The 23,777-nt window shown below is 36.0% G+C and overlaps 1 protein-coding gene across 2 annotated transcripts in view; it reads left to right on the top strand.

The window, feature by feature from the left end:
• TPRG1 (tumor protein p63 regulated 1) overlaps positions 1–23,777 on the top strand; it is a 142,041-nt gene that overhangs the window by 100,203 nt on the left and 18,061 nt on the right. Inside the window, exons 4-5 of one of the 2 annotated variants that reach the window (XM_090275257.1) lie at positions 2,915–3,068; positions 21,722–23,717. In XM_090275257.1, the coding sequence (XP_090131383.1) occupies positions 2,915–3,068; positions 21,722–21,916 (349 nt within the window). In that variant the 3' untranslated portion in view covers positions 21,917–23,717. Of the gene's footprint in view, positions 1–2,914; positions 3,069–21,721; positions 23,718–23,777 lie in introns of those variants that run through there. The other variant, XM_090275265.1, reaches the window with a different exon arrangement.

A 23,777-nucleotide genomic window follows, 5' to 3' on the forward strand; every position in this document is an offset into this window, starting at 1 on the left:
TGGTGTAAACTTTGCAGCAGAGGATGTGTTCTGCTGGGGGAGGGAGGCTAATTTGATGGCTCTAAATTAAAGAAGATATAACTCAGAGGCTTTGTATGGATTCTCCATCCCTGACTCAGTGAATGCTAGTAGCATTATATTTGTATACATCATTCATACAGAGTTAGTGAGACCATGGGCTGTCACCATATGGAGACACTCTAAAGAACATATGGGGAAACTGAGATTTAGAAAAAGAAATAAGCTTGACCCTAGTCACACAGCATTAAGTATCAAGACCAAGACTCTAACACTGGACTACCTGATATCCTGTTAACTGCATTTTTTACTCTACCTCACATGATTTCTCTCATGGTAAACACAAGTAACAGTTTTTTTCATTTTGTTTTGTTTTGTGTGGTTTTTTTCTTTTGTATGTTTGTTTTTTAGAGAGAGAGTTGGGGGAAGAGAGAAGGAGAGAAACATCTATGTGTGGTTGCTTCTCATGTACCCCCAGCTGGGGACCTGGCCCACAACCCAGGCATGTGCCCTGACTGAAAATTCAGCTGACAACCATCTGGTTTACAGGCTGACGCTCAATCCAGTGAGCCACACCAGCCAGGGCACAAGTCATAGTTTACTAAAGTATTCCTAGTCATAAAAGAGTCCATATTTTCTACCATTGCCTAATGACATTTGACAGAAGAGAAGATGACAGATTTTCATAATACTCTGGTACTAAAGTCTTTTCTGAGAAGTACTCTTTAGTTTTACCTTTGGGTAGACTATATAGTTCTAGAATTATTTTTCCATCTATTACCTCTGGGGCTCAGGTGAGAGGATTGGCTGAACCTGTATACTTAGAAGTATATTATATCTCTGAGAAAGGTTATTGACATACTCAAATTGATTATCTGTTCAGAAATAGGGTCCCAACCCTGGCTGCTGTGGCTCAGTGGATTGAGCATTGGCCTGCGAGCCAAGTGTTGCTGGTTCGATTCCCAGCCAGGGCACATGACTAGGTTGCATGTCAGGTCCTCAGTTGGGGGCGCAAGTGAGAGGCAACCACACAGTGATGTTTCTCTCCCTCTCTTTCTCCTTTACCCTCTCTCTAAAAACAAACAAACAAACAAACAAATAAATTATTATTTTTTAAATAGGGCCCCTCTTGAATTTTTATGCTTAAACATTTTTTGTGATTTCCCTAAAACAAAATAATATAATGTATACTTATTAGATTATCTTGACATTTTTTCATCCCTTCTGTATAAAAGCAAAACTGCACTCAGGGCATATATTGACATATGAGTTAGTAATATAATTCCATTGTGCAATCTGTTTTAAATGACTGGGGCCAGAGTGCTCCATAATTATCATGTATATAATATTCACTGAGCTTTGCATTCATAACCAGGCCAGGAAAAAAATGAAGAGAAGTACAGGGGGCATGATAAAGTATAACAGCTGAGAAAGTGAGGGGTTAGAAAGGGACCTTTAGAGGTATGTACAATATTTTTCTTTTTTTCTCTTCTGTTTTTTTTTTTTTTCCTTTTCCTTTGCTTTTATTTTCTGGATAAAGGATTAAGTAACAAAAAGGGGTTAATCTGGATAAAGGATTAAGTAACAAAAAGGGGTTAAGTGTTAACTTTCATATATAATCATCAAAAATATGAAAACATGGCAGAAGAATATACCAGGCTCTTTTCTTACTTTCTTTTTGTAAGAAGAAGTTCAAGGACCAGTCAATTGAAAGAGAGGTGTTATATGCTTATGTGTGAGATGGTGTTTATACACATATCTACATGAATAAACATTCAGAAACCACAATAGCATTCCCAAAGGAATCCTTCCTTAATACAGGAAGTCACAGCTTTGCAAAAAGACCACAATTAAGCTCCAGTTTTTCATTCTAGATCCCAGGATTTAATTTCTAGAAGAAACAATACCTCTGTGATGTTCTATGGGGCTCTTTAGAATCACATGCAACTTAGTTTTAAAACTTGTCGAATGCAACGTTCCTGAGCTTGTCTTAACATCTAGGGATCTCTGTGAAATCAGAAATGTCTAAAACCACAAGCCATAAATTCTAATGGACACATGTAAAAGAAGAGGCCACAGAAACTACAGTTTTGTTATTCAATATGCCCATACTCCCCTGCCACAAATTCTTTCACACCACTCCCGAGATGACCTTCTCTTGCTCTGCACTTGGGTTTACCAGATCACCAGGCCTAGGTTCTCCCAGACAGTGGTCATCTCCAACATGCTGTGGGTCAGAACTATGAATTTAGTGGAAAAGGGCAGGGCCCATCTCCATACAAGCTTTGACATATTTGTTGCTGAAATTTTACTGAATAAAATATATGCGGAGAATAAAGAATTGTGAGAAATAAAACTTGAGGTCACAGAATATTTTAAATTAGTCATCCTTCTTAAGGATGATATATATCTTCCTATTTGAAAATTTCATATTTTTTCTTAGTTCTTGCTTGTATTTATGGCTCTGTGGAAATTGTTGTCATCTCCCTCTTTCTTTGAAATCATCTCCCAAACTTGTCTGTTTCAGTTCAGTCCCACCACCTTGACTCTTCCTTCTTCCTTTTTCTTTTAACTCTTTTAACCATTCAGAATATTGTCATGAGATTAGTGTTCAAATGTCCACCCCTAGCATCTGTACTGAATCCCAATATCGCATTTCCAACTAGGCATTTTCATGTAGAATTCTCAGGCACCCTTTGAACTCAACATTTTTGAAAGCAAATTCATCCTTTTCTTTTCCTAAATTCTTTGGAACAATCCAACTAGTTGATAGTTAAGGCACTTACCTCAGCAACAATGTAAAGGCTGACTGAGATATGCTGTTTCTTTCCCACTCTTCTTTTTGCTTCAATCTGATGGGAATGGATAATCTAAGGGGAAAATTCCTTTCTTGTAGGAGACAAGGAGAAGGACTTAGGATCTACTGGGGGAGTCCAGAGCAGCAATCTCTGTTGTCTCGTTGGAACCCATGGTCCACTGAGGTGCCTTACGCTACCTTCACTGAACATCCTATGAGATATGCCAGCGAGAAGTTGCTTGAACTTTGCAAGGTAGGAAGCAGTTTGCAATTCACTCTTGGATTAGCTTCGTTGGTAAAGTTTTGTGCTTCTAAAACATGTACAGTTAAAAAATAATAATAAGATATGGCCTGGGATTTAACTGAAGTAGGTTTATATAAGTATTTTAGTAAACAGTGGAGCTGTATTATATATGAAAAAATATATAATATTTATATTAACCATACCATGATGTTTTCTCCTTGTTAATTTCTTAGCAAGAAATTATAGTGTAATATTGTTTATAAATTGCAATGTTTATGTTTGTCTGTGTTTATCACTCACAGGGGGTATATAATTTTCTATATATAATTTAATTCTAATTATTTTATTCAGAAGAGTGTGAAATAGTGTGAAGTATGAAGTATGGCTCTGTGGTCATATCTAAGTTACTTTTCTCTTTGGGCCTTGGTAGTCTTATTTCCAAATGGAAATAATGAAAACTGACCTTCTTCCCAACTCAATGGACCATTGCAAGTTTAAATGAAATAATATGTATAAAAATGCTTTACAAACTGTAAAGCAATTAACAGTATTTTTATATCTTTACATTTCATCTTCCCAAGTAGATTTCAAATTTATTGGTGGCAGGGAGAGTCCCTTTTACTCTTCTCTCTTCTTTCTCAGGGAAACATAAGCAGTGCTGGTATACTCCAAGTAGTCTAAAACAGCTGGAGCCATACATGCAATGAAAGATCAGACTTTTCATTTTCAACAAAATTAGAAATACACATACAAATAGACTTATAAATCCAGGAATTCTTGCTTTCTCTGTCCTTTCTATGCTTACCTTTATGTGTTGGCATTCACTTAAAATATCGCAACTCTTCACTTGATATAAATCCATAACACATGACAACCTGCCTCTAAAATCATCTGTGGTTGGATGGCATACATTATATTTCTTGCATTATTTTGAACACACTTATTTAATCAAGTATATATGTATATGCATAAATAAAGATTTTAAGTTGATAAGTTCTCTATTCTAAAAAGGATTTGAGGGAAAATATATATGATTAGAGACTCGTTGGGGTCTTCAGCCTCCTTTATTTATAGATAAAGTTAGCTTGAATCCTTTTTTGCTCTCAGGAAAAGTCAATGGTCTGCTGAAGATTTACACAGTCACCCTCAGGGACCTATGGTCTGAAGCTTATCTCTGGCTCCAAGCTATTGCAGGCCACTACATTAGTTTATTGTATGAATAATGTTTCAACTCTTTCTGCTATAATACTATTTCATAATACCTCAACCCAAGTATCAACATCAGCCGCTAGCATGACCTTTTAGTACCCAAAGTCAATAAAACAAAACAAAATGAAAACCAGTAAGAATAACATAATACTTACACAAGGGCATTTATTTGAAAGTAGACTCACTGAAGGCTTCAGAGAGATAAAGTGGGAGTTTACATCATAATAATGCCTTAAACTTCAAATGGAATATCAGATCTGTATGCTTTTAGAAGACCTTATTAATAATACTATTCTAATGCACTGCTCCATAATCCTTTTCTCTCCTATCTCTTGCCACACCGCCAAGTCCTGTTTTATGTTTTCTTAGTAATAGCACAGACTGGCTTATCTGTTCCTTTTTTAACACCTGTTATTCCAAGTCAAGAACTTAATAATGTAATTTTCCAAAGCCATTTCCCACCTTTAAAAGGAATTTAGTTCTAGTCATTAATATAATATATATATATATATATATATTTGAATTAATAGTGATTGCATTTTATTATAATTCAAAATAAATACCAACTCAATAAATAAATACCAACAATAGCTTTTGTATTACATTCATTGCTTCCTGGGCCAAATCTTCTCTTAGTCTGTCAACCTTGTGCATTAAGTACGTATTCCTTGAGTGTCCTTTGTTAGAAGAAATTTAGTGTGAATGATTAAAGAACAATTTCTGTTAACTACAGAAAATTGTCACTGTATTACTCTAATACTTGTTAGTGCTTTGTTTTATTCTGTCACATATAAACACAATAAAATAATTTAAGAAAGAAGGTAAAAACTAAAATATCAAAAAGAGGTTGGAATAATTAAAAATTTCCCAAGCCCTACTATTAGTCAAAGGGAAATTTGATGTTCATATAGCTCTTATTGGATAGAGGTAAGAACACTAGTGTGTGAGGTTGAGCATGAAGAATGGCCAGCTAGTTGGTTGGTTATCAGTCAATCAAACTACTTTGTGGATATGTTAGATGTGTTGCTTTTAGGGCTTTTCTTCATTTTTTTTCCAAAGAATTTTTTTTATAAATTCCTGGCAACAATCTGCTGCTGTCATTCACCAAGCCATTTCTTAATTCAAAGACCACCCCAAGTCCCAACTCTCTAGGAAAACAAATGATCTCCATCTGGGATATGCAATGATGAATACTCTTATCCAGATCTTAGAGTCTTAGTTTTTCTTTTGTCATTGGTTTTTATGTCACAATATTATTTATGTTTAGAATGTTTTCCAAGTTTGGGTTTGATTAAGACTCAGTTATATTCAAGTAAAAGAATAAATAAGAAGAAAGATAATTCTGGGAATATAGAATACCTTTTATATGAATATTTTGGCATAACATGAGATGTTAAAAGGGTAATATAGACTAGTATTTCCATTTTATTTATGAATAAAACAGGTAAAAGTAAAAGAATATGGGGGAAATTTTGTAACTACATCAAGTACCTGAAGCAATTTAATTTAACAAAACTATTATGGCACAGGAAAGGGAATCACAGAGGGCTAAGTCATATGAAGTCAAAATCTTCAAATTATTTACAATTTAATGGAATAACTTCTTATTTAAAAATATCCAAATTTATTTTTACTCAAAATCATTTTTTCTGTAGCTCCTGGAAGCTCTTTATTCAACAAAGATTTCCTGACACCTACAAAATGCAGGAATTATGACTATTGTTAAGGATGCAAATATCAGTGGGATAAAACTCTTCCTTTTGTGGAGTGCCTTGCTTAATAGACAAGGTAGATAAAAATGCAAATATTTTAAAATGAGTACCAATTGGCTTAAACAGAAGTTTGAATTAAATGAAGAGGAGTGGAGGGAAATGAAGGTAAAAGGAGTGTTCTTAAACAAAGAGTAATTCAGTTTAGGTGGAGTTTAATCCTATATCTTCCCCATCATAATTTTAATAGCTCAAAAAATTCAGGGTATGGCAAAAGTAGGTTTACAGTTGTTCATATGGAAAATTATACAATAATTAGCAAATAATAATACAAGAATAAACTCTGTGCTTTGTGTACTCACAACTATATAACTAATTTTGCCCCACTGTGTAGATTTATGAGCTTAAAGTAAGTTAGGGGCAATAAGAATGGAAAGAAGATGAAGACATTTTGAGATATACAGAATATAGAATAAATGGAAGAAGGTAACTGACAAGATATTATAGGTGAAGAAGAGGAAGATTTCAAAGATGACATTGTTTCTAGCTGGGTAGATGGTGATTTTATTAACTTAAATGGGAAAAGCTAAAAGAAGAGTAGATTTAGAGGTTCAGTTTTTGACATGAATTTGAAATGTCCACAGAACATGAGGTAGAGTTTGTCAGAAATTTAGGTCTGAAGCTCAGGAGAGAAAGCTGAGCTGGTGACAGAGGTTTCAGATTATACAACATTGGATCAAAACTGAGTCATGGGGTTGATTGGTTAGGAAATTACCTTTGGAAAGAACCCTAATGAACACAACTGCATTCAAATTCTAATTTATATTATCTCTTAGTCTTGCTGATCTAAAAATCACAAACAAATTTATACAATATGTCAAAATACATTTCAAAATATTTTATTGTTGTTTTGTCACAGTTGTCACAATTTCCCCGCTTTGCCCTCCCCTGCCAAGCCCACTCCCCTGCTCCCACAGTCAATCCCCACACTGTTGTCCATGCCCATGGATCATTCACACAAATCCTCTAACTACTCCCATCCCCTTCTTTACAGCATTATTCTCCCTCTCCTCTCCCCTCTGGTCTCTGTAAGACTGTTCCATGTTTCCATGTCTCTGGTTCCATTGTGCTCATTAATTTGTTTTTGTTCATAAGGTTCCTCTTATAGGTGAGATCATATGGTATTTGTCTTTCATTGACTGGCTTATTTCATTTAGCATAATATTGTCCATTTCCATCCATGCTGTCATGAAAGGTAGGAGTTTCTTCTTCTTTCTGCTGTGTAGTATTCCATTGTGTAAATGTACCAGTTTTTTTGACCCACTCATTTTCTGACGGGCACTTAGGCTGTTACCAGCATTTGGCTATTGTAAATAATGCTGCTATGAACACAGGGATATCTAGGTTCTTTTGAATTGGTGTTTCATGATTCTTAGGGTATAATCCCAGTAGAGGAATCACTGGGTCAAAAGGCAGTTCCATTTTTAGTCTTTTGAGGAAATTCCATACTGTCTTCCACAGTGGCTGCCCCAGTCTGCATTCCCACCAATAGTGCAGTAGAGTTCCCTTTTCTCCACATCCTCTCCAGCACTTGTTCGTTGACTTGTTAATGATGGCCATTCTGACAGGTGTGAGGTGGTATCTCAATGCAGTTTTTATTTGCATCTTTCTGATGACTAGTGGTGTTGCACATCCTTTTATATGTCCTTGGTCCTTCCTGGAGAAGTGTTGGGTCAAGTCCTTTGCCCATTTTTAAATTATTTTTTTGTCTTCCTGATGTTGAGTCATATGAATTTCTCATATATTTTGGAGATCAAACCCTTGGCCAAGGTGTCATTGGAAAAAATGTTTTCCCATAGTGATGGATCCCTTTCCATTTTAATGTTTTTCTTAACTTTACTTTACATTTATTGATTACAATTTGTATATTTTCATGTAATTCACTAACAAATATCCTGTGAGATCAGAATAGCTATCTTCATTTTAAAAACAAGGGTACTTAGCCCTGGCTGGATAGCTAAGTTGGTTAGAGAATAATCTCGATAAGCCAAGATTGCAGGTTTGATCCCAGGTCAGGGCACATACATGAATCAACCAATGAATGCATAAATAAGTGAAACAGTGAATCAATGTCTCTCTCTCTCTCAAAGCAATAAATAAAAATAAAATAAATAAAAATAAAATAAATAAAAACAAGGTTAGTTAGAATGACTGCGTTGACTAAGGTATTACAATAAAATAATTATTTCTACACCAAATAATTTGCTAATAAGGAGAGAAATGTATTTATAATTGAAGGAACTTGGTGTGTGTATTCATTGATTTGATATGATATATGATATTATACATTATGACCAGTCTAAATTATCCCCCATTATTTCACTAACTTAACATTTGCAACTTGTAGTATTATCCCCCCTCTTTTAACTCTTGCCTCGTTGGGTCCTTGGACTGTGGGAGGAGTCTTGCTCTGAATGACTAGTGAGAGCCCAGAGCTGATCAATAATAGTTAATGGATTATGGAAGCTCTATAGCCAAATCAAAGTGAGCTGTATTCTAGCCTTTTTTATTCTTTTCTAACATCGTTACCTTTCTGAGAGAATTATGAAAGCGAATCATTATGTTAGCAATTAAATATAGCTTATATCCTTAGCCCCTTGATTTTCCTTCACATTAATTTAACCAAAATTCATCAAGTACCTACCTGTCATTGAATAGTACATGCTGAGCAATATGTTAAGTGACGTGGGATACCAAGAAGAATGAAACAGATTTTTTCCTCCAGATATTTATAGTGGAAAGGGAGAAGGCAAAAAAAGGTAACAAATTATAAATTCACTTTTTTTTAGTCTTCACTTAAGGGCATGCTTATGGAGTTTAGATAAAGAGAAAGAGGGAGGGAGAAAGACAGAGAGAGACATCAATGTGAGAGAAAAACATCAATCAAATGCTTCTTGTATGTACCCTTACCCTGTATCAAATCTGCAAGCTAGGTATGTGCCTGGATTGGGAATCAAACTGTAAAATTTTGTTGTATGGGATGATGATCCAACCAACTGAGCCACACCAGCCAGGGAACAAATTATAATTCAATGTGTTAAAACTGTTTGTAGACGGATCCACAAGGTTTAATGGGAGCCCAAAAGAGGGAACAGTAAAATGACATTTGATGTGAATCTGAAGGTATGAGTGATATAAGCATCAAAAAAGGTGGAGTGAGACATTTTAAGTATAAGAAACATAGTTAGAAACTGAAAATTAGAAAGGTATATGAAATGTTCTTGGATAAAGAAAGAGTAGTTCATTGTAGCTAGAATGTAAAGTGTGTGTGCATGCATGTGTATGTGTGTGTGTGTGTGTGTGTGTGTGTGTGTGTCATTCGGAAAGGTGAAGGAGTGGAATAGGATGAGGCTGCAAATTAGGATGTGTAGAGACCTCTCTTTTGTAGGAAAGAAGCTTTTGCCTCATTCTCCTTTTTGTCTCTACATAAGTGGACATACCCATAGTCATGATGTCTCCATAAAGATAATTCAAAGTAAAATGTGAAAGAACAATACAGACGTGTTATCCAGCTGTGCAACTTCCCAAGTGGTTTCCAGTGTTGTATATTGGATGGACTTACTCTGATTCTCAGCATGCTTCACTTTCTACATAGGGGGACTGAAACGTGTAGCCTGAAGGCTTGGAAAACCTGCTAACTGAGGAATGTGGCTCTGCAGGCATGAAACCAGGTCTCTTTACTCAATATAAACAGGAAGCAAGCGATGGGTGTAATAAAGAAAACTGAGACGTGGGGCAGTGAACTGCTGGCAGACAGCACCTGAAGCAAACCAGGTGCCCAGTCATTCAGCTGGTAAATAATTGTTGTAAAGTCAAAAACATTCAATACACCCTACTTCCCCAACACACACACACACACACACACTGCTACACCTTGCCCTAACCGACATAGAGCCCCTGTGTAATTGGAGTTGTTAAAATTTGACCCCATGATTTTGAGACTGGAATAAAAGAAGGAGCCAGGGGTGGGTGTATAAAAGCTTTTAGAGAAAAATATGTGGCTGGTGGCATTCATATCAGATGACACTGCGTTCCTGTCACACAGATTGAGTTCAGGTGCTTGAAATGCTCAAGAGCCAGCTTGGGGACTTGGCCTTTTGTTTGCCTTTCCTTCAATGTACTGCTTGTTCTGTCTTCCTGGCCCCGCCTTTGAGTTGGTTTACCGAAATGACTAGAAATAAAGCACATCTGACTCTAATGCAATGCCAAGTTCATTGAGTATGAAATATTGTCACCTTTTTCTCCCCAGCACTTAGAGTCTGAGGCCACAAAGGATTGTCATGAAATGAAGCTTATGATGAGGACTTGGGAGGCATTTGGTAATCTCATTTGACAAACATTTATTAATCTATGAAAAGGCATCTTGACTCTCCAGAGGGCGCTGGCAATGGAATTGTTGAGGTTAATTGTACTTTGGCCTTTAGGAAATCATAGTTTGATGATGATGATGATGTCAGTGACCTATTGGCAATGTTTATTGATTATTAGCAATAGGCTTCCTTAATGGCCTTTTCAATATAATTCAAAATTCCATCCTAATAGCATTTTATGTCTCCAACCCTTCCTGTAATACATGCATATAAGCTCTATGTATACACACATAGAACTTATATATAAACTCTTTAAGTTTGTTTAATCCTTACAAATTATGAGTTTGATCCTATTAAGAGTCTTATTTTATTGGAAAGGAACCATAAAATTTAGAAAAGTATAAACTTCACACAGGTAGTGATCAACTGTGTTTGCAACTTAAGACCAGATCTGTTTGATTTCAATACTCAAGTTACACTATGCTGTATTTTCTTTTGTTCAGTGGTTCTTAACAGGGGATGGTCCCCCCCCACCTCCACCCCCGAGGACATCAGACAATGTGTGGAGACAATTTTGGTTGTCATATCTGGGGTGAGATGCTATTGACATCTAGTGGGTAGAGGCTAAGGATGCTTTTTAACTTCCTAAAATGCAGAGGATATCCTCTTCTTCAGCAAAGAGATATTTGGCCCCAAATAGCAATGGTCCCAATGTAGAGAAACCTTGGTTTAGTTGTATAGACAGACAACCTCACTTGTTATTCTAGTTCTTACAAAACTGAATGAAATATTTGAATGGAGTCATAAGTGAAATGTAATAGAATAAAAAATTACTTTTGCCATGAGTGTATGTGTGGGAAAGCATTGTGGGCAAGATAGGATTTAAGCTTGGTTTTCAAGATGAATAGAAATGTGGGCACTATAGATCTTGTGGATTGAATAGTCAGAGCTAGATATTTCTAGGCAAGCTTAGTAACATCCTTCTCACTTTTCTTAAAAGACAAAAGCCTTTTTAAAATAAAATCTTATCCAGACATCAAATATATAAAACTGATAAAAATTGAGCAGATCTAATTGATTTGATCACAGGGACTGAAACAGTTTACCTGCTTGGCTTCTTCCTTTTCTTCCACACCCACTCCCTGAACTCTCAGGAATCTGTTGTCCCAACATTGTTAATAACAGCACTTCCATTCTTTTCAAATGAATTCTGGTCTGATGATATATTATATTATATTGTCACCCACCCTAAGGGTGTGATTTGAAAATTACTGTGTCTGACTTTTTCTCTCTACCTTTAGAAAATAAGAAACATGATTTTCCCCCCTAACTATTAGAATTTTCCTGCTAATAATAACAGTGTTTTATAGGAGAGAAGATCTTAGGACTTAAGTTAGGAGACCTGAATTCAAGACCTTGCTCAGCTGCTTGTTAATTTTTTGGTATTAGACCAATCTCTGGAGCTCTAGGGCCTTCTGTTTACTTATTAGATCTCCTCTGTGTTGCCTCTAAGTGCTGAGCATATTTTTCAACAAAAGTTTACTGAATGTGTTGATTTCTAACCCCTACCCCATGTCCTATTTTGTTTAGGCAATTAAATTCACATATGGATATTGTTCTCGACTTTAGATCTATAATTATTATAATGAAATGTTTAACTATAGACATGTACTTTTTATCTGTATATTTCTTCACGCTCCAGGCTCTTGTATCCTCCAGCTGGTGATGGTGAATCTCTAAGGGGCTTACTGGTTAGACACCTCAAAAGCACATCTAAAACAGAACCCTTGATCACTGCACCTCACCACCTCCAAGCCTGACTTCCACTGGCTTTTCTAACTCAGTAATGAGTCCACTACCTACTCAGAAATCTGAATGTCATCTTTGATTCCTCTATTCTCTTTATCACCTACATTCAATGACATCAGCAAATTCTATGGCTCTATCTCAAAAAATATCCTCAATTTAACCAGTTATGTTCTCCACTGTTATCTGTTCCAAGCCACCATCACCTCTTGCCTGGACTATTTAAGTGCCCTCCAAACTCACCCTCCTGCTGTTTCCATTCTTGACCCAAACAGCAACTTCTCCAAACAGCAGCTAGAATTGCATTTTTATAAAATAAAAAATAAAAAAATAAAATATGTAATATTAAACTTATCCTTAACATCACTTCAATCTAAAGTCCTTAATATGGCCTACCAGATTCTTTGTGCCTAGAGCTCCTAACTCTTTATTTTGGTTACTATAATCTAGTCTTACAGGCCTTTTCTATGTTTCTTAATAAACTAAGCTCATCCCTAACTCACAGCCTTTGCAACATTGTTATTTTCTTCTTAGAATACCTTCCCTAGTGGCTGCCTCCTTTCTATCATTGGGATATCAGTTCAAATTTTGCCTTATCAGAAAGACTCGCCCTGAACACAATACATAAAGTTCCCCTCAAACACATTACTATCCCTTTACCACATTTTATATTTCCCCTAGAATGTAACACTACCAAAAATCACTTGAATCTACTTTTAATTTTTGTTTTATACCAAAAGAACTGAAGCACCCTGAAAGCAGGATTCTTGCCTGTCTACTCACAGCACAGAGAACATGCCTGGAGTATAATGTAGGTGCTTCATTAATATTCATTGAATAATATTAGAGAACTTTTCATATGTTAGTGAGACACAGAGTGAGTTTACAGCACTGGTAGAAATAATCCATATACAGGCAGAATATTAAAACAGCTAAAACAAAATGACACTGGTTAAACTTTTATAGCTGGTAAACAAACTGAAACAATTACCTACTATTTCTGACATTAAGAAACAAAGTTTTGTCTGAGGAAAGTTAGTTTTCATAAAATTAAACACAAAATTAACTAAAATCAAACTCAGGAAAATAATATTCAAAATAGTATCAGAAGAAGACTTATAATGGCTACATTTGAAATGGACAAAAATCAAATGTGCCAAAGGTTGCAAAAATAATTCATTCAGAGGAAATTTTTAGAGGAAAGATAAAAATTAAAAATTGTTTAACTGCTATGGATGGAAAATTATTTGAATTCATACAGTTGTCTCTGTGTAATTTATGTCAGAAAACACAATATCAAATAAAAATTTACTGATGCTTCTATAATTCTGATATAGGTTCATATTAAAAATATAGAAATAAGAGAAACAAAGTAACAATGTCTTCTTACATCTGTTTTTCTTTTAAAATTTTCTATTCAGATAATGAAAAACTGTAAATATTTGAGGGAAGAAATATTTAGAATATTTTTTTAATATGCTTTATTGTTTATGCTATTACAGTTGTCCCAATTTCTTTTCCCTTTGTTCCCCTCCACCCAGTGACCCCTCTCCCTCAAGTTGTCTCCCGACTTAGTCCATGTCCATTGGTTATGCAAATAGTTCTTCTCAACATCTCCCTATCTACTCCACTCCCTCCTACTATGTTTCTTAATTCCTGTACCATCTCCCTCCCTTTCCTCCCTTCCCTCTACCCACTGACCTCCACCCAAAATGTTCCCCATACCTATAATTCTTTTCCCACTCCTGTTGCCTACTTAGTCTGCCTTTGTTTCAATTCCCTAGCTTCTGTTGTTGGTTGTTGTGATACAGTTTTCATTTTAATGTTCATCATTTTGATCCTCTTTCTCCTAAACAAGTCCCTTTAACATTTCATATAACAGTGGTTTGGATCTGATGGACTCCTTCAGTTTTACTTTGTCCTGGAAGCACTTTCTCTGCCCTTATATTCTGAATGACAGCTTCGCTGGATAGAGTAATTGTGGTTGTAGGTTTTTGCTTTTCATCACTTTGAATCTTTCTTGCGAGTCCCTTTTTGCCTGCAGTGTTTCTTTTGAGATATCAGCTGACAGTCTTATTGGGATCTCTTTGTATGTAATTCTCTTCTTCTCTCTTGCTGTTTTTAAGATTCTCTCTTTATCCTTAATTTTTGACATTTTGATTATAATGTGTCTTGGTGTGGTTCTCCCTGGGTCCAGTTTTTCTGGAACTCTCTGTGCTTCCTGGACCTGTAAATTTATTTCCTTCCCCAAGTTCAGGAAGTTTTGCTTCATTATCTTTTCACACAATTTTTCAATTTCTACTTCTTCTTTTTCACCTTCTGGCAGTCCTCTGATTCGGATATAGGCCCGCTTATAGCTATCCGATAAGTTTCTGAGCCTCTCCTCATTTTCCTCACTTCTCATTTCCTCTTTCTGCACTGGTTGACTGAGTGTTCCTTCTCTATGTCCCAATTTGTTGATTTGATTTCTGGTTTTCTTTCCCTCATCACTAGTTTTGTATGTGTTTTTGTTCATTTCAGCAGGACTAGCCTTCATTCCTTCCCTGTCTTGTTTAAGATCTGCTGTTAGATCTGTAAGCATTTTTATAAGCAAAGCTCTGAACTGAGCCTCAGAAAGATTTTCTATCTGCTCCTTCATTAGATTAGATATTTGCTGTCTGGTCAGCTGTGTCACCGGGATCTCTATCATGATCTGTGCCATCCTGACCGTTTTGGGTTTACCTTTGCTTCCTGGGCAGGGCTGTCACACCTCCTATGCTATAGGGGGCAGACCCCCGTGCATTCGTCACAGCTGAGTAACCCTTCTCACTATGCTGTGGCATTTTGTGTAGGAGTAGGGGTCCAAGATGGATTCCTGCTATTCACTCTCCACTGAGAGACCGGGAGCCTCCTCCTTTGTTTCCACCCCTCCAGGCCTCGCAGTCCAAGGCAATGGAGGTCTGCCTTCCCCGGCTTTGGAATTGGAAGCTGACGGGTCTGGTCTGTAGCCAGTGGTGCTCCCCAGGCACTTCTCGACTTACCCTAAATACGGGTGTCTGTACTTACCGCTGTCCTGCCTCTGTCACTGCTGCTGCCGCAGATAGCACAACTTGGACTCTTCTCCCTGGCTTTGCCCCTCCTACCTGTCTGGACGAGCAACACTTCTTTATAACTTCATATATTGGACTTCCATTTATTTTCTGGAACTTCTGGTTATTTCTGGTTTTGCGGTAGTTGTATTCCTTCTTAATTGTCGAGGGAAACGGAGTGTGTCAGTCTAGGCCTCCAGCTTGGCTGGAAGTCTCCGGTGTTTTTTTGCTTCTGTGTCCCAGGGAGAGCTGTCACTCCTATTATGTTGTAAGGGGAAGAGCCTTAGGAATTCGTCAGTATAGGATGACCTGTTTCACCATGTTGTGGCACTGCATGCAGGGGAGGGGTCTGAGAGGGAACAATGCCGCTTGCCCAGCACTCACCCCTTTTCCAGGCACTTCTCCCACCTCTGCACCAGACTGGCACCTCTCTAGCTGCTGCCCTGCCATCATTCCCAGAGTGGGTGGGTCTGTGGATGTTCTAGGTCCGTGGGGGCCCTTTAAACAAGTGAACTCTGCTGAGAGACTGGCAGTTTCTGCCTCCACCCCAACCCCCACTGGTTTGCACAGTCAAAAGCAATGAGGCTTGATTTTCTCAGGTCTGGGACAGTGAGCTGCGCCGTCTGGTGAGGAGCTGGGAACGCTCCCCAGTGGTCCCTCCTGACTTTTTAAAATGTGTAACTGTGCTTTCCACTGGCCTGCTGCTGTTGCCGCTGCTGCCACCACCACATCGAGTCCTCTCTGCCCCGGATCTGCCCCTCCTACCTGTCTGGATGAGTATTTCTTCTTTATATCTTTGTTTGCTGGACTTCCATGTAGTTTTATTTTCTGGAAATTCTGGTTGTTTCTAGTTTTGAGGTAGTTGTATTCCTTCTTTGTTGTGGAGGGAGATGCAGCATGTCTGTCTACACCTCCATCTTGGCTGGAAGTCCTAGAATTTTTTAAAAACTTAAATTTTAAAAGCTTTATATTTTGAATAACTTCACAGTTACAGAAAAAATTGCAAATATAGTAGAGTTTCCATGTACTTATCACTCAAACTCTTCTAACAATGTACAAAAACTATAGTATGGTTATCAAAACCTGGAAATTAAACATTGGTACAATAATATTAAGTAAACTACAATTCTTATTCAAATTTTACTCTATTTTTTGTTGTGTTTTTCCTAATGTCCTCTGTTTTTTTCAGGATCCAGTCCAGAATCCCATGTCTTTACTGTCCTCTAAACTGTGACAGTTTTTCATTCTTGCCATTAGCAAATTTGATGAATATTGGTTAGTTATTTTGTAGAATATCTCTCAGTTTGAATTTGTCTGATGTTTTCTCACGATAATATTGAGGTGTGTGTGTGTGTGTTGGCACAGATACTGAAGAAATGAGGCTCATGTCCTTTCACTGCATCATATCACAGGCTTGTGAGGCCTGCATGTCTTATTACAAGTGGTTTTAAACTTGATCACTTATTTAAGATGGTGTGTGCTGAGTTTCTTCTCTCTAAAGTTAGTACTTATCCTTTTATAACTGATAAATGTCTTGGGGAAATTCTTTGATACTCAGCTATGTTTTTGGAAATCATGATTTCTGAGTAGAATTTGATACATCCTTTGGCACACAGGGAACTAACTTTTTATTACTTTAAACAAGTACATATCATAGTTTTAAAAATGTGCTTTCTGGAGTCTATGATATGTATTCAAATTCACAAAGTATGAAATTGAAAGGAAAAGGATTAAAACAGCCAAAACCTTTCCTGCCTATAAATAACAATAATATTTATATCTATAAATGATACGCTTTACGAAATATTTTTATTTAACTTTTATTCTATTTTTCCATTACCTTTTATTCCCCTTATACCCCTCCCCCAGCAACAAAATATTTTGAATAATTCATTTAAATTCATACAACAATCTGATGAGATTGATTTTAGTAACATTTTAATTTCATTATATTTTCTCATTTTCAGATGTGTAAAGTTAGGCTCAGTGAGATTAAATGATTTTTCCAAGGTCTAATAATCAATTACTGATAGTGCAAGAAAACATAACTGGATTTCTGGATCTAAATACACGCATCTTCCCACTATACACTGTGAGGGAATGGATATGCTTGCATATCAGTGAGTTCCACATCATTGGATGTATCTGTGTAGAGGGATACAGCTTCTTGTGAGGATATGGTAAGGAAACTAAAACAATAGATGAGAAGTTCAAATTGATAAACCTAAAACTACTTCTGACTTTGAAATTTAGTGATTGTAAAATATAGTGATGAAATGTCCATGTTATTAATTTATTCTTTTCTATTTGCTTTTCCTCTTTTGGAAGTTGAAGAAAGAAACCTTTTTTTCTGCTTTTCATACCCAATGAAGTAAAACCCTGAAAAAGTTTTCTGAAAGAACAATTTCCTTCCTTCCAGAATCCCCAGGATATGTGACTATAGTTTGTTTCATTAAGTAATACCAATATTTAGATCTCTTCTGAGGTCTCAAAGAGGCTGCTGGGACTGATAATAAGATGTACATTCTGTCTGTCTTTGCCACGCTACGTGAAAATCACAAAGAATAAGCAAAACCCTACCGGTCAGGTTCTTTAACTTCAGTAAAGTGAGCCCATTTTCCTTATTTTTTTTTAAATTAATGTTTTTATATTATTCAATTAGGGAAATATTATTTTAAAGAAAAGTAGAGGGAAAAATACCTTAGTTTATTCTGAAAAAAGAAAAAAAAAAAAAAAACCCACTGATATTGAAGTTCCGTAGCAATTCTATGTCATCTTATTGTCAGTAACTAATTTTTTCCTTCTGATATTATCTTAAAAACAGGATGTAATGCCTCTTTTCAAAAGAGCATACTAAGGCTGTAAAAGGGGAAGTGAAATTTTAATGTCACACAGCTAGCAAATTAGAAGTATCATTTGCATGGCTTTTTTCTTTCTTTTTTTTTTCTCATTTCTGTGTGAGGTCAACTAGCAATAATACATAAATTCTAAATTTTAGGCTTTTTTTTCCCTAACAATAAAACTAAGTCTAACATTGAGAAGTGGTTTGCACAAGGACAATTGGGTATAAAATTAAGAATCCAGGATAAAGCCTACATAGAAAATTAGATTTTGTTAATTGTTTCCTTTGCTGTATAAAACCTTTTTGGTTTGCTGTAGTCCCATTTGTTTATTTTTTTTTCTTTTTATTTAATTTCCTTTGCCTGAGGAGATATATCAGAAAAAAATATTGCTATGAGCAATGTCCGAGATTTTACTGCCAGGTTTCCTTCTAGGATTTTTATGGTTTTGGGTCTAATATTTAAGTCTTTAATCCATTTTGAGCTTATTCTTGTGTGTGGCATAAGAAGGTGGTTTAGTTCCATTTTTCTGCACATATCAGTCCAATTTTCCCAACACATTTATTGAAAAAACTACCTTTACCCCATTGTGTCAAATATTAACCAATTATAAAGGTGTGGGTTTATTCCCGGGCTCTATATTCTATTCCATTGGTCAATGTGTCTGTTTTTATGCCAGTACCATGCTGTTTTGATTATAATAGCCTAATAGTACAGTTTGATATTAGGTAGCATGATTCCTCCAGCTTTGTTCTTCTTTCTCAAGATTGCTGTTGCTATGCAGAGCCTCCTGTGGTTCCATATAAATTTTTGAAATATTTGTTTTAGTTCTGTGAAATATGTCATTGGTGTCCTGATCAGAATTGCATTGGATCTGTAGATTGCTTTGGGTAGTATGGACATTTTAATGATGTTAATTCTTCCTATCCATGAACACATTATGTGCTACCACTTGTTTTTATATTCTTTAATTTCTTCAATGTCTCAGAATTTTCTGAATACAGATCTTTTACATCATTGATTAGATTTACTCCTAGGTATTTTATACTTTTTGAAGAAATTGTGAATGGGATTGTTTTTGGGAGGATATATTCACTTAACACATCCAAAATTTATAAAGAACTTACAAAATTCTACACCAGAACAAACAAACGGTCCAATTAAAAAATGGGCAAAGGACCTGAATGAACACTTCTCCAAAGAGGACATGCACATGGCCAATCAACATATGAAAAGATGCTCAAAGTCATTAATCATCTGAGAAGTGCAAATTAAAATCACAATGAGATATCACCTCACACCTGTCAAAATGGCTATCATCAATAAATCAACAAACAAGAAGCGTTGGTGAGGATGTGGAGAAAGATGAACCCTTTTGCACTGTCAGTGGGAATACAGATGAGTGCAGCCACTGTGGAAAGTATATGGAGTTACCTCAAAAAATTAAAAAATGGAACTGCCTTATGATACAATGATTCCACTTCTGGGAATTTATTCAAAGAAATCCAAAACACATATTTGAAAGAATATAAACACCACTATGTTCATTGTAGTGTTATTTACAATAGCCAAGATTTGGAAGCAGCCCACATGCATCAGTAGATTAGTGGATAAAACAGCTAGGGTACATTTCTACAATGGAATACTACTTGGCCATAAAAAAAGAAGAAAAATTTACCCTTTGTGAAAACATGGATGGACTTGGAGAACATTATGTTAAGTGAAATAAGCCAGTCAGAGAAAAAAAAAATAACATGATTTCACTCATTTGTGGAATCTAATGAACAAACTGAACTAACAAGCAAAATAGGGACAGACATGTAAATAGAAAACAGGCTGATAGCTCTGAGGGGAAACATCAGGGAGTGGAGGGATTGAGAAAAAAATAAAAAGGACTTATGGACATGGGCAACAGTGTGGTGACTGAGGGGATGGGCAGGAGGGTAGTGGAGGTAGAAGAGGGAATAAGGGAGTAAATAGTAATGGAAAAAATACAATTAAAAATACAATTAGATTATGGTAAAAGACTATAGGCTTCTCCTTTTTTATTGAATCATCACTCCTATCTTAGTTCTTTAAAGCAAAGATTGGCTTCCTGATGGAGAAACTGGAAGAATAATTTATATAGCATGCTTAATAACTTAATTGATATTGGAATATACTCTAGGAATTTTTATTTAGATTAGTGATCCAATTGTCCAGAAATGGATTTGCATCTCACTATGAGTAGACTCTATTCCAAAAAAATTTTAAACCATGATACGGAAAATGGAGTGACTTTGAGTAAGTCATTTACCTATATGAGAATTGGTTTCTAGCACAGAACTGATGATACCTTATTTTATGTACCTGACAGGTTTATATTAGAATGAGATAATGGATATTCAAAGAAACTTACTGAAAATACAAAGATAAAATCTTTCTCAATCTATTTTCTTGTTTATATCTCTGTTTGGAATGTTCCCTGAATTACCCTTCTTTAAACCCAATTGGACTTGGCTTGACCAAAGAAGGACTTTTATTTATTTTTCACTCATTTAACTAAAAGTTCATGGTAGGCTGACCTAGTAATTCAAATGTCTTTGTTAAGAATTGATTTCTCTCGCCGGGGGGTGGGGGGGTGGGGGGGTATTGCTGGGGGAGGGAGATGCTGGGTGGAGAGGAGTAAAGGGGAGAAAATTGGAACTATCGTAACAGTATAATCAATAAAATACATTTAAAAAAAAGAATTGATTTCTCTCAATGTCTTAGTTCTTTCACCTTTGCTGTATCCATTCTTAGTTAGGTTCTCACTATGTGTGGCAAAAAATGTCCATAAAATGCCAACAGGCTTGTATTCTAACAATTCTAAATTACATTGGTCATGTAGCAATACATGAACCAATCTTTGTAACTGGAGGAATGGATATCTCTAAATGATTAGACCTGAGTCATGTGCTAAAGTCAGCTCCACTTAAACTACCTGGACTAAATGGAACAGGGTGGTACTCCAAATGAAAATTGAAATACTCTTACTAGTATATGAATCTCAAATAATGGAAAGGATGCTGGGTTGGAAAAAAAGATCAGCTGTCAAGTAGGCCCTCACTAACCTTATTTCATGATTTGAAACCCTACTAATCCTTAAAGGATTGTCTTGAGTCACTTTTTTGTTATTCCTGATTCTCTAACCAGGTATAATTTCTCCTTCTTTTGTTTCCCTTTAGCATCTTGTGCTTTTTTTGTTGTTGTTGTTGCTATTTATTTTTGTGAACTTCATATAATCATTACAAGTTCATGTCTTAGATTATTATAGTGTCACTTCTTTGAGGGCAGAGACTATATTTTCTTATTATTTTCAGTAGCACCCAACAGGTGTCTGATTCATAATAGACTATCAGTTAATATTTATTAAACTGACATATTAATGTGGCACAAATTATGAATAATAAAAAATAAACAAAATAAGGAAGATGTTTTTATATACAATTTATTAACTGATTAATTTATTAAAAGACTAACAGAAGTAGTGTTAACAATTATCAGAAATGATTCTTATTTAAGAAGTAAGAATAACTGTAGCTCCCAAGAGTAGTCAACTTTTGTAAGGACTGGTTGGGGAGGAGGTTCATCTGGACCTAATCTGTATTCACTAACTCTGTGCCTTCTTTTCCTCTTCAGTTGTCTGGGTTCATGTCTAAGCTTGCTCCAGCTATCCAGAATGCCCTCAAGAATTCAAGTGGATCTGGAAGAGGAAAAGGACTAATGGTGTTAACTGAACCCATTTTGATTGAGACCTACATGGGACTGATGTCATTCATTGGAAACCGCAACAAACTTGGCTATTCCCTTGCCCGTGGGAGTATTGGTTTTTGAAACTCTTTTTGATATATAAGTACATCATCTTCATAATTGAAGATTCTGGTTCAGCCCACCATAATTTTGGACTGAAACAGTTAACTGCTTTTAAATAGTATTACATGAGTTTAAAAACTTAGTACTTTAAGAAATCTAAAAGTTTGATTAAACTGATAAATGTACACTTTAGACCTTATATAGGGATAATCACATTTCCTAAAATCAGAAAATAAATTCTCCTAGGCCTATTAAGTTATCAAATGGTACCTGATCATAAATTCAAGGCAAACTCTGGCCCTCTAAACGTAGGCATTTTCCAGGTCTTAATCTTCAGCCCTCTGATTCTGATTTTCTCTCTCATTGGGATCTCACTCTCTGTATTATTTCAACTACTATTCTTATGAGAATGACTTCCAAATCCATATTTACATCCCTGATATTTCTTCAAGATTCAATTTTGCATTTGTGTCTGCTGATCATCTATATCGGTGTTCAAATGGCCTCTCACATTTAGCATCTTCAAATTCCTGGATTTCTCTGCCTCATTTTTACGGTTCTAGTTAAATTTCTTGCTGAATCCATTCCATATAGTATCTGTATTAGTCTGTTTGCTATGACAAAATGCCACAAATTGGGTGGCTTATATACAGCTGAAATGTGTTTTTCACAGTTCTGGAGTCGGGAACTCTAAGATGAGGGTGCCAGCATGGTCAGGTGAGGGCCCTCTTCTGAGGTTGCAGAATTCTTGTTATACCCTCACATGATAAAGAGGCAAAGGTGTTCCCTTGTGCCTCTTTTATAAGAGCACTAACTTAATTCATGAGGGCTCTGCCCTCATGACCTAATCACTGCCTTTGGGCTCCACACTGGACTTTAGCATTTCAACATATGAAGTTTCAGGGGGACATAAACATCCAGGCCATAGCAGTACCAGATCTGTATGTGGCTTAACATTATACCACAATGCCCAGATGTCAAACTGTTCATTCTTTTTTCAAAATTACTCATATTCTCTTCCTCCATTCTCAGCTTGGAGAATGACCCTAGCATGATTTTTTTTTTAAAGGTCATAACCTTTTAACTAGGATCCTTACTCCAAGGCTTACCCTCTTCTGATCCATTTTGCTCTTGGCTGTCAGATTTCTAAGGCACAATTTGATCATATCACTCCCTGCTCAATCATTTTCAATGGCTCATGTCTGTTTGCAGTTTTTTCTTCAAACATTAAAAAAAACAAATAAACAAACAAAAAAAAAACAGACTCTTTCTTTCTAATGTATGCCCAATATGTAAAAGGGATAGAAGTAGGGCCAAGTGATTGAAGTAGAGGTGGGAATGCCACTGGTCTCTTTTTGGGGTCTCAGAGGGGCTCCTTGAGGAATGTCTATGGATCCCAAAAGGATTGAGGTTTGTCCTGATTCTTTTTTTCTTTCATTTACTCTTTCTCTCTCCTTGATTTACGTCTAATTTTGAATAACCTGGGAGGTTATCTCCCCTTTTCTCAACTTTTCAAGGTTCTTGTATTTCTTAATTTTTCAATTTTATCTTTAATTTATTTTATAAAGCAATTTTAAATGTTGAACACCATAAACATTATTATAATCAGCTTTGTGCCTGTCCCAAGACTCAAAGTTGAGACCCCTTGGTAGGTAGTCAAATAAAAAAATTTTTTTTCTTATGTAGCATCTTTTTTTTTGAAGTTTGACCTTTGAAAATTACTTCCTCAATTCCTAACATTTGTCCTCTGATACAGTCAGAAACATCAATTTGATGTAGGCATTCAAGACCCAAGCCTTGAATAAACCTTATTTCATTTTTGTCTTTGTTTACTTCCATTAGTATTTCCCTCCTCTTTCCCCTTCCCAGCATCCACTCCACC

Source organism: Furipterus horrens, unplaced genomic scaffold, assembly GCF_987537825.1.
Source record: "Furipterus horrens unplaced genomic scaffold, mFurHor1.1.pri manual_scaffold_1, whole genome shotgun sequence".
NCBI classification, from domain to species: Eukaryota; Metazoa; Chordata; class Mammalia; order Chiroptera; family Furipteridae; genus Furipterus; species Furipterus horrens.